The 18249-nt window shown below is 39.2% G+C and overlaps 1 protein-coding gene across 1 annotated transcript in view; it reads right to left on the reverse strand.

Moving 5' to 3' along the window:
* KCNH8 (potassium voltage-gated channel subfamily H member 8) overlaps positions 1–18249 on the reverse strand; it is a 387731-nt gene that overhangs the window by 254171 nt on the left and 115311 nt on the right. Inside the window, exon 2 of the mRNA XM_067737194.1 lies at positions 5863–6096. Within this exon, the coding sequence (XP_067593295.1) occupies positions 5863–6096 (234 nt within the window). The remainder of the gene's footprint in view (positions 1–5862; positions 6097–18249) is intronic.

Genomic DNA, 18249 nt, shown 5'->3' on the forward strand with positions numbered 1-18249 from the left:
TGTGTCCCCATAAACCTGAGAATACAGAATGATGAGCAATACCAACTAAGAAGCTAGACCCCTGCAGGAGCAGCAGCTTGATTAAAAAAAAAAAAAAGAAAGAAAGTTTTTAATAGCCCTAGAGCTTGGGACCTCATAATTTGTCAACAAGTGTCTACTCCCCAAAGAAGAAATCCTCTGAAAGTAGAGGATTCCACACACAGATCTGAAAATGATTAAAACTAACACAGAGCTTCTCAGTCTCCAATTTGCAGGTGAGTGAGAATGGGCTACAGAAAGGTAGGATGGTGTTGGGGTTGCCTGAGCCTCCAATGTTCTCAGAAAACCCAGCAGAAATTCTTTCCTGGATGTATAGAACTCACTGAGGTATAGAACTATACCCAGGAGAAACTGCTCAAACCAGAGCCCTACTTGATCAGAGCAGGAAAATCAGGGTAAAGAAAGGAAACATTTCTAATACTAGTGTGAAACAGGTCCTCACTAGGAGAGGAGACCTAACTCAGAAAGAAACCAAAATTGTAAGCTATATGGGGAAAGCATTAAAAAAAAAAAAAAAAGAAAACTTTTTGGGAATGGCAAAAGGAGACATAGGTTTAGGAAAGTTTTCCTAGCACACCTCTATTTTCAATATTCTTAAAGTTGAGAAAAAAATTCAAACATGACAATAGAAAAAGATGAAAGAGAAGATAAAGAGAAAAACTATCTGAATACAGATACAGAAAGTAAAAACACATCCAAAATATTCCATAAGCACACAAAACCCAAATATTTCAAAATAAGTAAAAAGTAATTAAGAAAATTTACAAACTTTGAAATAACTACATACATAACCTACATTGATTTATAAAAGCTCAGAAACAGTATGACTAGGAGTTATGGGATGAACTGTATGCCCTCAAAATTTCATATGTTGAAGTCCCAATCCCCATTACCTCAGAATGTGACTGTATTTGGAGATGGGAGTCTTTAAAGATGTAATTACTTAAAAAGAAGTCATTTGGGTGAGCCCTAATCTAATATGACTGGTGTCATAAGAAGATGAGATTAGGACAAAGACACACAAAGGGAAGACCACATGAAGACACAGAGAAAAGACAGCCATCTATAAGACAAGGGGAGAGGCTTAAAAAGAAACCAACCATTCCAACACCTTGATTTGGGGCTTCTAGCTTTCAGAAATGTAAGAAAATTAATTTCTGTTGTTTAAGCCACCCAGTCTATAGTTTGTGATGGCAGTCTGAACTAAGATACAAGTCAAAAGAGTGATATAAATAATATGACTTAACTGAGCTCAGGAGAGGATATAAATGAAAGATAAAGAACTGAAGACTTAAAGAGAAGAAATACAAGTGTGAATAGATACCACAAAAGGAAAGGAAAGGAAATAAATTGCACACGGTGAAAAATTGAAAACAAAAAATAAAATAAATGAAAAAGAGGAAGAAAATGATAGGTACAGAGGACAGGCAAAGAAGATCCAACACACATGTAATAAGTGACTGTAAAGAGGAAAATCAAAGTGAGAAAACAGATTAATGATAATTAAAATTCAAGAAAAATTTCCCCAAGTAAAAGGGTCTTAAACATAAATACTACAGGGCACATCACATAACAGAGGAAAAATCTGATCCAAAAAATTCTAAACCAGGTATCAGTAAACTGGCCTGTAGGTCAAATCTAGGCCACCTCCTGTTTTTGCAAATAAAATATTTATTGGAAGACAGTAACACCCATTCATTTACATATTTTCTTGGGTTGTTTTCACACTATGGTGACATAGATGGGTACTTGCAACATAGGCTGTATGGCCTGCAGAATGTATAATATTTACTCTCTGGACCTTCACAGAAAGAGTTTGCTGACCTCGGCCTATGCCAAGATATATTCCAGTAAAACTATTAGATTATAATAAAATGAAAAAATGAAATGAAATAATAATAAAATAAATTCATTGAACATCCAGGACAAAACACCAACTCACTTAATTAGTGGCACTTTTAGGGTAAAATAATACTCTATGCCAGTACACAAAAGAATAACATAATTGAGATAGTAAAGTGAAGAAAATATAAACCAAAGGTTTAATTTTCACCCAAATTGATCTACAAGTACAAAGGTCACAGTCATACTGTTATTAAAATGCAGGGGCTCAGGGAAACAGTTTCCATGAGCTCTTCCTAAGATGGCTCAGAAAACAAGCTTCTGACAGTGAAGAAATTATTGGAGAAGCTTTAGAACAGAATATAAGGTGATCATTATTTCACTGTAGCAACAAGATTAAATAAAGGAGGATAAGAGTGACAAAACACATGCAATTGTTATTTGAGCTGACAATGTAAATATAACTATGAAAGAGGTGAGAGAGGAACATAGAGCGATAATAAGGAAAGCAGACCATGCACGCTGATTATCTTATAGATATTAACTGGTACTAAAAGGACATTACTTTAAATTAGCTTGTGGGGAGAGAAAGGAGGGAGAAGTGGTTCCTGGGTAACTATAACATTGCTTATGATAGAAAATGAAGACAAAAATCTTTAAAAAGTGGGACTATACAATATAAACATACCACATAAAAGACAACTTTTAGAAAAAACACAAAACTTTCTAAATAACAACAGTAGTACATAAAAGAGAGAGAGAGACAGAGACAGAAAGAGCAAAGAAAACAGATAACATTCTAGAGGGAACACAAATGTCCATCAGTAGGGGAGTCGTTGAACTGAATCATATGATGTAATACTATGCAAATGAGTGATCACATTTTAGAGGGAACACAAGTGTCCATCAGTAGAGGTTTATTTAACTGACTATGTAATACTATAATGGATCCACCTGATGTAATACTGTAAGTGACTAGGGTGGAGACACCTGATGGAATACTATGATTGATCCATATGATGTAATACTGTACAAAAGAATGAGTGATTGTCATCCAGCATATGTTGTTCTAAAAGGTATACACAGTTGTAAAAGATATTGCTCTGCAACTATAGAATAGTGTGCAAAGTATGCTGCGTGTAAAAAAGGAGGGAACCACTCTATAAGTAAAGTATTGCTGATATTAAAAAAAAACAATGAGGATAAACACCGAATTTATAAAATTGTGACCCTTGGTTCAGGTACCCATACATTTGTTTGTCTAGAATAGCCGTGGTTAATGCCTTTTGTATATCAGCAGAAGTGGAGGGGACTGCTTTTTGAAAAGACATCGTAATGGTCTATTTCTGATGTATAGGTAGAATCTGGGCAATTTAAAGGGAGGACAAGAAATAAGAAATGTTAACTCCTGCACATAAAAATATAAAATATTACTCTCTGTACTTTAGCCGAAGAAAAGTTTTGAGTATTTTGCTTATCTGTGAAGCTAGTTGTCTTCTTATTTATTACCTAATTTTTAAAAACCTTATTCTTTCTTGGTGCCTTTAATGATTTCCATCCAAAGGGGTCCAAGGTTGTAGGCATCTTTATAAAAAACTAGGCTCGGGAAACTCTTTTAGGGGTTCACTCCCACCCTGTGCTTTATATTTCTACTTTTCTGACCTCCAAAGTCTCCACCCTTTGGCCTTGCCACCTAAACTCTCCTCCTTGGCCTTAACCTTTCTCAGAGGTGCCACATTTGGATATTGTGAGAAGGCTTAAAAAGGAAGAAACACAAATGGATTTGGAAAGACCTGTACAAGGCACCTATCTTAAGAAGGACAAGTCTGCAGTCAGCGGATATTTCAGACAAAGCCTCTCCTTTTCCCTTTGTTCACCAGATGGCGGTTTTATCACTCCCTACCAGTTTGCATTCTCAGTAACCAACTCCATTTTCTTTTATCTCAGGCCCCCTTTTCAGTGATTGTGGTAAAATTAGATAGAGCTAGAATCCTTTTATTTTATCGCATTTGCAATGTAGGCCTTATCTATTGACACTGGGAAGGACACAATGGTCTGAACTGTGTTCCTGGTGCCAAAGAACTGGAAATCCTATTCCTCCCAGAGGGGTGCTTGCCAATACTTCCTGACTACCATGCATCCAAAATTCACACAATCAAGGACTGTCCTCCAAAGACAAATAACTTTTAAAAGAGGATGAAGTTCCCATGTTCACGCTCCGATACCTCCTCCTAAAAATGACCCCAGTACTAAGTATTAAAGAGGCCAGAGATGCTGTTAATTGTCCACAATGCACAGGAAAGCCCCCACAACAAAGAATTATTGGCCCCAGATGTTAATAGTGCCAAGGTTGTGAAACCTTGAATTAGAGTACAATTTAAATGTTGTAACAAAAACACCTAGAAATAGAGTGATTCAAACAAGATAGAACTGGATGTGTCTTTGTCTAGGATGGGAAAGGTGGACCTAAAACCACACCCAGGCTCCTTACCTATTGTTGCTCTGTATTACTCTATGCTGTCGACCTTGACAAATGGTTGAAGCTGGCTTTCCAGCCTTGCCTTAACATTCTGACTCGTATGTATGAGTTTACTAGGGTTGTCATAACAAAATACCACAGACTGGGTGGCTTAAACAACAGGAATTTATTTTCCCACAGTTCTAGAGGCTGGATGTCCAAGATCAAGGTGAGGCTTCTCTCCTTGGCTCATACATAGCTACCTTCTCGCTGTGTCTTCACACGACCTTTCCTCTATGTACACATATCCCTGGTGTCTCTTCCTCTTCATATAAGGACACCAGTCATATTGGATTAAGGCTCCATCCTTATGACCTCATTTAACCTTAAAAGGCCCTATCCCTACACACAGTTACACTGGGGGTTAGGGCTTTGATATATGAAATTTGAAGGGATGTAATTCAGTCCACAACACCACGGGAAAGGAGAAGAAGAGAAATTAGAGGTCAAACAATTTCGTTTTTTAGGGATTTCACCCAGAAGTTGCATAAATCATTCACTCTTATATATCATTGGCCAGAACTTAGACACATGCCCTAGCTAACTGCAAAGAAGGCTGGGGAGTATATTCTTTAGCTAGGCGGCCATGTGCCCAGCTAAATAAAACTCAGGGGGCTATGTTACTCAAAGGAAAAGTATTAAAAAAAGAGACAGAATTCTAGAAACTGGAAAATGATGGTTTGTTCTCATTTTTGATCTAGCATTTCTCCAATATAATGCCTCTTGGATTCACCCCCTCTACCACGGCTTACAGGATAATGATATCTATTCCCATGTAGGAACCAAGCACTGTGGAAACTACACCCATGCCTAGATACTTTTTCATTTAGAAGAGAGTCAAAACCATAGCCACAAGAAAATAGTATTGCCCAGTGGCAGTGTTGAGTCCAGGAAAATGTACTCCCACCCTGAGACACTGTGTGTCTCTTATTTCGTCTCTAGAATTTAAGAATAGTGAGAAAGGCTCTGTGAACAGGAAACTGGAAGAGAAAATGCCTATGCTCATGTCCTTTAAATTAACTTCTTTTTCTGCTGTCAAACACTTGGATCTCTGTCCCTAATGACTGAGGCTGAGATGTGGTTCTTAAAGATGGAAAACTATCTCTGAATAGTTAACTATCTCTGAATCTGTTAATATATTAACAACCATCATATCTGATATATATCTTAAGCATGACCACAACATAATACACTTTATTTTAACATATATTACCTCAGTTAATATATTGACATTGAATAATTGTAATTCTAATGCTAAATTTTCAGGTAGTTTATGCTGTTAATGGCTAAAACAAGGCCATCATCCAAGTTATTTGTGGAACTTCAATAACAGACTGTATTTATGTAAAATACCATTAAGCCTTAGTGGGAGTTATGGAGCAATTACAGCAATGGGAGTTAAAAGAAGGTGGGTGACCTTTCACAACTGTCCAAGGAGCACCCATCAGAAAAAGCCAACTCACCGTTCTTCTTGTAGAACATAATTTCTCCTTTGAATTCTGCTTTTTCCTCCAAGGACTTTTCTATCTGAAGCATCAGTTGCTCGTTGGTCTCAACCCCGAATAAGAATTTGCAGCTACAACTCTTCTGCATGACTTCTGTCCGGGCAAATCCAGCAAGCTCACAGAAGCCATCCGAACAGTAGACTATGGGGAAACCCTTAGCCACCTGGGCGTTGGCGAGGATGAAGTTGCTATCTGCAGACCAACAAGGAGAAGACGGCAAGTAAACAAGCATGAGAAACTCTTTGTAAATCGCACTTTCAGTAACAAATCACAAGCACATGTGTGTAGCCAACATTACCAAAAATGCAAGTCCTGATGGGCTGGGGTGGGAAAGAGACACCCCAGAGCACAGAACGGCATTGCCCAGCAGAAGTATGTATTAAGCTCCGACATCGGTTTGCATCTTGAAACACACCATGGAGGGGAGAGAGTATTCCTTGGCCTGCTTTGAGGCACTTACCATCTACCTAACAGTAAGGGATGGTGCTTCTGAGTGTGGCTTCTGGTTCATAGCTTGAATCTGCCACTTGATGTACAGATGACCTTGAACAAATTACTCACATATTCTGAACCTCAGTTTCCCTAGGTTTGGTTTCCCTAAAAGCAGACCGTGAGGCAAGGATTTGACTGTAAGCAGTTTCTTTGGCAGGTGGCTCTAGGAAGTAAGGAAGTGGGCAGGGAGGAAAGGTAATAAAGGGTGAGACAGAAAGGCGTTTACAGATATGAGCAACTCAGGCTCAATCACACAGGGACACACAGAAGAAATGACTGGGCAGAACACAGCTCAAACTTTTCCCAAAGAGGAGAGAAAGCCAGGGTATTTATCCACCTCCATGAGTGTCTATACCTCATTGGTCAGGACACTTGGGGGTTGTCAATATGTTAGCACTTTGGCCTGCCCACTTGGGCTGAACACATTCTCCGGAGGTCACTTGGGCAGCACGATGCTGGAAGCCACCGTATATAAGGAAATGGTCTGCACAGCAACTTAAGGTTGAGTCAAGGAGATCCTGGGAGGGCACTGACAGGTGTACAGAGAGGGTGATACTGTTCCTTACTTCATAGATGTAGAGATTCGTGAGAAATGCTTAGCACGATGTCTGGCACAAATAAGTACTCAATAAAAATTATTATTAAGAGTATTATTCACATCTTATGGCTACTATATTAACAAATAAGAATGTAGGGCAATAAAAAACAGGACACAGTTGTTAAGCGCTTAGAGATAACTTCTGGAGGAGAGCCTGAAAGACAACATTCAAGGGAGGTTCAAATTTTTTGAGATTAACTTAGAGGGTGTTTACAGGCAAACCATGCATATTAGAGATGGGGTGTAAGACAAGACATGTATAAAATGCATTGGTGGGTGAATTTCAGGTTCAGAATGAATCAGAGACTATTATGAAATCACTCATTCATTTGCTCACGAAACTAAAGTTGAACAGAGTCAGTGTATCAGACAGTATTAGAGGTTGGGATTTTAAAGATAATAAAAAGAAAACGAAAAATGGAAAGAACTGTGGCATAAATTGTTAAATGAAAAAAAATCATGATTCGGTGTAGTATGTTATTAGATGAACTATTTGTCAGAAAATATATAAACCCATATAGACATGTACGTGTATCCCCAAACAGGAAGTGTTTAGGTATACCTAAAACCAAGTGGGTTAACTGGTAACTGCAGATGTCTTCAGAGAGAGCAACTATGGGCAGAGATGATAGGAATACTTATTTTTGCCATATTCTTACTATATCCTTTGAATTTTATATCATATGTTTTATGTATTACTTATTAAAAAACTAGGATTTTAGGGCTTCTCTGGTGGCGCAGTGGTTGAGGGTCCGCCTGCCGATGCAGGGGACGCGGGTTCGTGCCCCGGTCCGGGAAGATCCCACATGCCGCGGAGCGGCTGGGCCCGTGAGCCATGGCCACTGAGCCTGCGCGTCCGGAGCCTGTGCTCCGCAACGGGAGAGGCCACAACGGTGAGAGGCCCACGTACCGCAAAAAAAAAAAGAAACAAGCAAAAAACTAGGATTTTAAAAGAGGTTTGCAGCAGACATCATATCTTGTATGCCATGAGAAAAGAGGAATCCCCGCTACTTCTTGGTGGCCAGCAGGACAGGCACTGATGATCTGTTCCATGGGCTTTCCCATCTCTTTTTAAACATCTGTTGCATGTTTCCATAGACCCCCATCAGCTGGCAGAACCAAACCCACTCTACTCAGGTTTGCTCCAATCACGTCCTAAGCCCAGAGTAAAAATCCAAGTGCTAACATCTGCATCCTGCCTGGGCCGGGCTTACCCATCTCCTTGCCCAGTCACCCTCTCCCTCTGCAGAACAGTCAGAGCTTAAAATCCATACTGGGAAGCCTTCAGTGGCACATTGTTTTGAGGCCATGGGAGTGAATTAAATGATCCAAGACTAATGTTTAATTCTCTCACACTTTGAAGAAGCATCTATTGATGGTGTATGATGTGATGGACTTTGTTCCAGGTGCAGAGAGAGGCAGAAAAATGTATTAGATGCAGTCCCTGCCCTTAAAGATCAGCCTTGAACCTACGGGAGTTCCCAGCTAGGTCCAGAGCGGGGCACCCTCCTATTGGTCTTGGTCTCACCAACTCTGCACAGTTCTGGGTAACTCTCTTACCATTAGTTTCTCTTCCTCCTTCCATTCTAAAATTTAGGCTGAGAGCTAGCTTAGAAAATGCAAATGCAGAACATTGGCAAAGTACTCAAATGTCCTGAAAGAGCTTTTAATGTTTTTTCAGAAGCCATTTTTCAGTCGACTGCTGACATGTTTATCAACTCTACTATATGCCATGTGACATGGTTCTACCATATGGCAGTTCCTAGAGTGAGGTGACAGGGGGGTGTAAAAAGATGAATAAAGTATAATCTCTAGCTTTAGGATGTTACAACATAATTAAAGAAATGCATGAATATCTGTAACATTAAAATACAGCATATCGTAAGTACCAAATCAGTGGTACACAGATAACTACTCCCAGAGTTGAGAAACTGAAGATCCAGGGCTTTTAAAATGACTAGCTATAGGAATAAGACAAAAATGGGTGGAGATAATTATCAAAAGACCTGGAGGGTTGGAGCAGATGCCTGGATGGCCCAGGCTCAGAGTATGAATGGAGAAATAGGAATTAGAGACAGAGAAAATACATAACATTACATTTTGTCCTAAAGTCCAGTTTCCCATCATTTAAACAGCCACAATAGTTTTCTTTTGTTAGTTTGTATCTGTCTTTCTACTTTTGACCCTTGCAGGGACTTGTATTTTATAGCTGTGTCTTGCACATAGCATGCATTTAATTTTTTTTAAAGTACGACATGAAGATACATCCACCAACCTGAGACTGATATATTTACTTTTATTATGATTACCATATTACATTGTCTTTTTCTTTTTTTTAACCAACTTAATATGTGCTTTCTCTTCACTGTGTTTTGTTATTTTGCCTTTTCCATTTTCAAAAATTAGAAAATATAACACACCTGAAAAAAGGTTTAATAACAGTATTTAAAAACAACAGTAAACACCCGTGGATGGTGAAAACCCCTGTGAGCACCACACAAATCGTATTTCCCTCCTTCCCCAAAGAAGAAAACCATAACTTGAATTTTTGTAATAATCATTCCCATTTACACAGTTTTTACCACTTACATATGTATCCTCATGTTGCCTATTTTTTCTGATTCTTATGGCATATATTATGGTAGTTCATTCTACATACTTTTTAGTGACTTGCTTCTTTTATTAATTTCCTTAGCATCTTTATAATTGTTTATGGACATAAGAAAAGACCAGTCCTTCAGAGCTACAATAAGCTTCTGAAAAAAGCCGCTAAAGGATTCACCAAATTGCCTGATATGTGCATTTCAATTAAGGATTATAGTGTGTTTGGGGTACTGAATTCTTCCTGCAAATACCCTGCAAAAACAAAGCAAAACAGAAAAAAAAAAAAAAAGTCATGTATTTGAGCTTTTCTGTTTATAGGTAGCACTTGTCCTGTCCTTGATATGTAATTGCATTTCAATTCGAGAGAATTTAGTGGCAGTCGGCTTCTCATAAAGCTTAGTGTACTAGCTACGTGAATAGTCCTTCTGTTTGGAAAAGAGTAGCTCCTCTTCCCAGCTATCTACTTAGAAACATATGCTTTTCTGAATACCAGTCCTGGAATCTCCAAAGAAGAAATGTGACATTTACTTTAGAATTATGCAAAACAAAGCCACTGCCGTAATGATTATGAACCCATCAGGGGTATATCACCAACCATACATATGTCAAGGGTATTTAACCTTTTAAATTTTTTTTTTTTTTTTGCGGTACGCGGGCCTCTCACCGTTGTGGCCTCTCCCGTTGCGGAGCACAGGCTCCGGACGTGCAGGCTCAGCGGCCATGGCCCACGGGCCCAATCGCCCAGCGGCATGCGGGATCCTCCCAGACCGGGGCACAAACCTGTGTCTCCTGCGTCCGCAGGCGGACTCTCAACCACTGCGCCACCAGGGAAGCCCTAACCTTTTAAAGAATCAATTATGCATATGTGATATGCATCTAAATGCCACACAGCTTTTTCCTCCTTGTTTCTAGGTCATCCTTTTGTGTAAATTTAGTTTCGAAGTGCCGGTAAACAGTAAGATTTAAATGTGTTTACATTCTGAGTAGTTGATTATTTATCTAAATGGCTCCTTAGCCAAAAGCTTTCATGGATCACCAGAGGGAATCTCAGGGTTGGTGGAGACCCAGGTCATTTGCTCTGAGTCCTTACTGTAGGGTACCACTTTCCCATTCAAATGGAGATGTACTATTCATTGGCGACTGCCAGGTACAAAGGGAATGGGAGTTGGAAAGGAAAAATATAGAAGGAAAAAAAAGAGGAGAACGCAAACACTGATCCACTACTAGCTCCTTTCATCCTCAGCCGATTTTTCAGATGAGAACACTAAGACCTGGAGAACTTTAGTGTCCAGTCCAAGGTTTGAAGGGAGGGATTAAAATCCAGTCTATGTGACAAACAATGTTTACTACGTCATGCATCCTTTCTGTAAAGAAGTGACTTGTTCTCTACTTCCAGCAGAAATGGGTTAATTCTAGAAAAATACTTTTACCCCTTCAGTCTACAAAGATCTCAAAGGCACAGATTTTTATCTATAGAGATCATTCATTAGAAGTTCATTGATGACATCTCCTAAACCGGTCTGGATCTCTCAACAACCTCTAGGACACTTCCTCATTTCCTCCAGAAAGTCAATATTTCAAAAACATGACAACAACTTTCTTGGCTCCAAAATATTTTGCATAGGCCCACTCCAGAGTCCCTCAGGAGACAAAGAAATGTAGTTGCAATTCAAACGATCTGGATTCTGACCTCTTCAGTATTCCTAAAATTTCCCCATTGAAATGCCCTCCTACTAGGTAGAAGTGTATTTAGTGGCCGAAGCCAATGAATGTGCTTTCCAAGGAGCCTGGAGGCCCTGACCTAAGCTCGATAGATATTGGTTTGAAACCTCAGGTTAACTTAAAAATCCAACAGAATTTTGCATTTATGCTTGTTTGAGTGTTTTTTTTAATTATGTTTTAATATGGACCTGCCATATTTTTAATTCAATTGAAAATTCAGGAGGATATGCTGTTTGTTTTCTATGACTCTGCATACTGTTCAGTACACACCTACATCACCTAAGTTTGAGATTCACGACTGGTGGTAGAATGGTGTATGCTTAAGAGATTGGACAGATCCAGATCACTCTCCCCCTCAACCTCGGTCCTTTAAGACAACCAGCTCAGCACCCAGTCTAAGAATCCTCCACATGGAGACCCCGAGCCAGTGACACCAAAAGGCACACGGAGAGATACTAAGAGATACTAACTAAGCATCACTGAGAGATAGTAACTGGGCATCAAAGAGAAACCTGTACCCCTGGCTCTTTCTGCCGAAGACACAGAAACTGAGACTTTGATGGTCCAAATCTTTATTTCTGAAAAGTGCCCCTGATACAGGTTCTCTTTTAAAACCAAATCTTGTGTTGCATTAGCAAGTACTCATGTGAACAGACTCGCATACCACACAGATGGGCAAACTTGAATCTTATAGGCCTCCATTTTCTTGTAGAGGGGAAGAAACAAGCATGAAATTTTAATTTTCTTTTATGGGTTGCTCCCAAGCTGTCTGAATTACGCTTACATACAGGTCCAACAAAGACAACATCTGTACCTCTTGTGATATCGATCACCGCCATCTCTCGAGACTACTTTATCCAGGTACAGAGAATACGAATGCTTATGACTTTAAAATATTTAAATGATCTTTGCACTTTATATTGCTTTCGGGGAGCTTAACTGTATCATTTCCAAGTATGATGGCATCTGTATTAGATTAATGGTACTGGCTGCAAGCTAAAGTCCTCAGTATGCTCTCTGCTAAAATTTAGAGGCTGCTTGGAACTGAGGACTTTTCTAACCTTACTTTAAAAAGCAGATGGCAAATTTGCAGAGGGATTCTCCTAGTCATTACAATGTACACATCACCTAGTAGCATGCTTCAAATGGTTATATTGCTAACGTTCATCATTTATGGTTTGATTTCTGACATACTGCATAAATGATCACTTCAGGCAAAGATTAGAAGAAAACTTTGTAACAAAGCAAAGCTCAAAGCCGGAACCCTAGGGCTGAAGTCATAGTAGAAAGCAGAAAGTTGTGTATATGTATGAGTACATCTTGCTCTCTTAAGGCCAATAAACAAGTAAACACAGAGACAAATATAAACTAATGTGCTTCACCACCTCGCCAGTGAAGCTAGCAGCCTCACTGGGAACTTCTTAGAAATGGAGAATCTCAAGCCTCAGCACACACCCCCTAAATAAGAATCTGTATTTTAACAAGATTCATATGCACATTGTAAAGTCTGAGAAGCTCCTTTAGAATATCACTGGAAAGATCTAGAAGAACCTAGTCACAGTAAACGAATGAGGGAGGGCACCTGCGTGGCTGAGAACAAAAAAGGAGAGGAGACTGATTTTCATCATATTCTCTTTTTAGTGTTTGAATTTTGTAGCATATGCATGAATATCTATTCGGAAACATCTTAAAATGTATTTAACCATGCATTTGAATGGCTTAATAAAAATAACTTGATTAAAGACAAATAGTAATCTTGATGAAGTAGAAAGAATCTAGATCAACAAATTTTAAAATTTCCAATAAACAAAGATAAAAGCTCATTAAGACGAATAAATTCAAAGCAAGTTTAGTATACTCTTTATCATAATTTGGTATTAGCAAAATCACCAGTAAGTTTTGCAAATTCCATTTTTCAGCTGTGTGAACGTCAGTGGTGAGTGGTGCTATTTCTTTTCAGGTGCACTGTCTCTTAGAATTCAGTAAATGAGTTTCATTTAGAAAAAGAATGATTTTTAATTAAGACAGGAGGGCAGGATTCATCAAAAGTAAAATGAACGAGGGAGAAACCAGAAAATCTCAAAGGCAATAATAACAAAACATGTTTGGTATTTTATCCACAATTGATTCTCTATGAATACATCTGAAATAATACTAAAATATGCCCCAGTTCTCTGGGGTTCTTGTCTAATAGAAGTAGTCGTTCAGACAAATGGTCTTTCACATAATCTGTTTACTTTCTTAAAAATTAGATTATCTATACTCTGTCACTGGAATGAACACTCTAAGGGACAGTGGTTTGTTTTGTTCATTAATTTAGTCACAACCTCTGGAATGGTGCCTGGTACCTAGTAGGTGCTCAATAAGTATTTGTTAAGCAAATGAGTGAAATAAACTTGGAACCTATTAGTTTTTATTAAAGCACATCAAATGAGGGCAATTGTTTGTAGCCAAATCTATTGTTTTATTATTTAGCAGGAATCATTTATAACCAGCAACTTTAAAAATAAAGTCAGAACTGCCCTGAACAGTCCATCTCATGCCCATAGTTTTCATCCTGACCTGCTACTTTTAGTAAAGTCTTCAGTAAGCATAAATAGAAAATTTTATTTTCTATTAGGAAACCACTTAAGAAAAAAAAAACAAACAAATGAAGTTAAATAATGCCAAACAAAGCCCTTTCTCCAAAATATAAAATGAAATTATGAGGCACTTTCACTCAGTAAAGAAAACTACTATGTGTACATGAATTCAGCATTTGGGAATCCTTAGGGACTCTTCAGGGCTACTTCGTAGTTTTCTAATCCAGGATACTGTCTTTTAGCCACTACCCTAGTGAAGGTAGGCTAACCTGTTTCCAACAGTGCCTAGAGAAAAGAAATAGGCATGATGTAAATATTCCTGCCTCATAATGTCTATTAAATAATAATGGCTATTATTCCTACATTTTCATATTCATGATTCCTGTCCCTCCCTACCTCTCCTCCCTCAAATCAAATATGAACCATAAGTGAGCTGCCTGGGAAGGTCAAGCTTTTTTCCAGCTTTTGCAAACAGAGGAGGAGAAAGCGCAGTGTTCACTATACTTTCTCCCTTTTCAAATATATAAGACTGGATGATACAAAAATCCCAGCTCTCCCAGTCCAGAGGAGGGGTTAGGGAGAGAGGAAGTTAGGCAGAAACTGACAGGGAGGGCTTAACAAGCCTTGGCAATCAGGGAACGTGGATTTTCTGGCACAAGTCTCATTTTATTCTCTTAAATAAACAAATTACCAAATAGGTAGCTAATTTTGGTTTCAATTTTACACCCTTGTAAAACTTTTCTTAGGAGTTTATTTAAAGACAAAATAAGACCACGTGACAATATTTTTGTTCAGAAAGACATAGCTATTTCTTTGGGCATCTTACTGGACCTATTGAAAGACAGATTAAATGGAACGCAGCAAATGAAACCAGCCACATTCTGTGTCTATTCAGATTCCCCAAATATTTCATTTAACTTGTCCCTTGATCATCCTCCAGCACAACCTAGAGTTTGCTTGCAATGACATTTAATTCGAAGAATATTTCCTTTTAATTTCAAACAAACTAGAACAGGCTCTTTACTGCACATACGTGAAGATTTGAAAAAAGGGGATTCATTCAGCCATATTTTAGTCATTTTATTATTTTTCTTTTACACTTCAAGGGCTTTCCAATTTATTTATTTATTTTTTTTTGCGGTACACGGGCCTCTCACTGCTGTGGCCTCTCCTGTCACGGAGCACAGGCTCCGGACGCGCAGGCTCAGCAGCCATGGCTCACGGGACCAGCCGCTCCGCGGCATGTGGGATCTTCCCGGACCGGGGCACGAACCCGTGTCCCCTGCATCGGCAGGCGGACTCTCAACCACTGCGCCACCAGGGAAGCCCCACCAATTTGCATTTTTGAAGACAACAGATACAAATTAGTGTGCCCAGTGCCCCAGAGTGGACTGACTTTCCTCTCTCCCTTCAAACTTTGTTTATATTCTATGGAAGCTAATGCAATGCAAATGTTTCTCATCATTTGGTAGCTTTTTCCAGAACCTCATCTAGCCACTGCATAGTCTTCTCTGCTTCCCAGTACTCACGTTAAACAAGAAAGATGAGGGATTCTACAAGAGAGAATTAATTTAGGTAGCAGGAAACACAAGAGTAAAAGAATTTGATAGTTACAGTTATTCCACAGCTGTAATATTAGCATTTTTATTCTAGTGTCTTTATAATGATGCAGAGAGAGTGCAAAACTTGAATTAAGGTGATAGCTGCAGGTCTCTGGGAATTTGTGGGCGAGGTGGAGGCAAGAGGAAGATGACAATAATGTAGAAGCAAACCAACACAGGTCAATGCTGACTCGGTGTTAGTAAACCAAGATAACTAGGAAAGAGGCGGCTAAATAAATTAGACAGAAATAAGGCAGACAGTAGGTGCTGTTTATTAAACAGGTAGGATATGCCAGGCTCTCAGGTCCGCATCTTGCATTTCTGGTCCTCACAAAAGCATCTTATGCTTTTATTACAGATGAAGGGGGTTTGGCTCATAAAGGTTGAGTAACGTGACAATGCAAGTTAAAATATCCTCAGAGCTACAATACTCCTGATCTCGGTGGATGACAACAAGAGGTGAAGGAGAGCTAGAATCTGCATAGGGACATCACCAAGTCCACTGTTTCCTAAAGTGCAGCCCTGGTCCACCTCGCCTATTGGGATCTCCTAGGATGCTTATTAAGGTTGCAATTTCTCAGGCCTCACTTCAGATCTATTAAATTAGAATCTCCAAGGGATGGGAGCCCTGGATCTTCATTTTAAACAACACCACTAGATGATATATATTTCCAAAACGATTGAGACCATCTGCCCTAATGGAAGGTTCACATCGTATACGTCAGCCTCATCTTGGGAAGGGGATATCCACTTTGTAGGTGAGTATATATTTAATATATAAGGTTTTGGAGAATTCTGTTCTAAATAATAACCCCTTTGATTTTATGATTTTTCTATCATTCCTAAAGAGACTTTAATAATTAGCTCAGTTAATAGTACTACAGGAGCTCAAAGTTTGGGGATGATTATAAAGGTCCATATATAACCTAATGCCCAATCTATAATCCCATAGGCCCTCTCTGCAATATTCTGTCTTGTGGTGGCACAAGTACCTACTGATGGGGACCTCACTCTTTCACAAACCAGTGACACCAATGCTGTGACGGTGAAGGGTGCTAACCTTCTCCACATATGGATTTAACCCCTGCTTTGGTCTTATTACCTAGAATAATTTTTGCAAAGAAAAACATCATTCTCCTGTTTTAAACTTTTTAAAGGCTTTCCATGGCAATTGGAATGAACCTCGAACATCTCTATTATGGCCCATAATACCTTATCTAGGATTTCACTTACTCCTTACCTGCTATCTAACATTTGAGAATGTCCTTCCCAGCTCTCTCCCAAGGCTTGTGCCCATGCAGTTTCTTCCCGCTGTGTTTCATCTTTCAGGTCTCAGACCAAATGTCCACTTTTCAGAGTGTCATTCCCTGAGTATGTCATCTAAATAAGTCACCCCACATTATTTTCTATCATTATAGTCTGCTTTTTCTCTTAAGACTGAGTATTACAATTTTTAATGATGTTTCAACATGTTTATTTATTTATGATTTCTTAGCCATTCAAACCCAAGCCCACTATATACAAAACTACAAATAGATGCTAAAACTCTATAAGGAAATGGTCTATCCTTGGATATTCCATCATCAAGCACTTATGTGGGTGTGTATTTTTTTTTAATTAAATCTTGTCTCTATCAAACACACACACACACACACACACATTTTCCTGAGTGAATGCTATGGGTACGTCTGAGTTATGTTGACCAGACACCATGGCAGCCACCTAATCTGCAACAAGAAAACTGCCTTTACATGAAAAAACTCATTTCTGTTGATGGTTAGATTTTAGGTTGAACACCTTTCAGACCTAAGTCATGAGGAGGTATAAATATGAAATAAAACATATCTGTGGGGCTTCCCTGGTGGTGCAGTGGTTGAGAGTCCGCCTGCCGATGCAGGGGACACGGGTTCGTGCCCCGGTCTGGGAAGATCCCACATGCCACGGAGCGGCTGGGCCTGTGAGCCATGGCCGCTGAGCCTGCGCGTCCGGAGCCTATGCTCCGCAACGGGAGAGGCCACAACAGTGAGAGGCCCACGTACCGCAAAAGAAACAACAAAAGAACAACAAAAAACATATCTGCGGACATTTTATACTTTGGATGAACACTGGTCTATATACAAGATATCTTAGAATTGGGTTCTGGCTCTCTCAATAAGCTGTGTGACTGTGCCCCAGTCACCTGCCCTCTCTGGGTGGGAGCAATGGAGGTTATGAGAAACGGTCAGATCGGAGGCATCTTTAGAAGGAGAGGCTGAACGAGTTTGCCAATGAATTCAACTGCAGCAGGAGAGAAAAAAAAAAATCAAAGAATGATGCCAATCCTTTTGTGTTAGAAACTAGACAGGTAGAGGTGCATTTTATGAGATGAAAAAACAAATAACCCTGCAGATTTGAGGGATTTCAAGAGTTTGGTATTTGTACAATGTTTAAGAAGCATAAATAGCATCCAAGAAGACATGTCAAGTAGATAGTTGAATAAATGAGTCTGAAGTTTGAATAAAATATCTGTGCTGAAGGTATAAATGTGGACTTAACGGGAATTAGATAATTTAGAGAGTATAACTAGAGCAAAGATGAGGTCTGAGTACTGAGTCAGGAGACTTTCACATTTAGAGGTTGGAAAATCAGGAGAAGCCAGCAAATGAGACTGGGAGGGGCCAGTAAGGTAGAAGCAACAAGAAGGAGGTCACAAAACGAATCACATTTCCAGCTCACTACTAAGTATATTCTATGTTTTAAAGATGAT

The sequence above is a fragment of the Pseudorca crassidens genome, chromosome 5, assembly GCF_039906515.1.
Source record: "Pseudorca crassidens isolate mPseCra1 chromosome 5, mPseCra1.hap1, whole genome shotgun sequence".
Lineage (NCBI taxonomy): Eukaryota > Metazoa > Chordata > Mammalia > Artiodactyla > Delphinidae > Pseudorca > Pseudorca crassidens.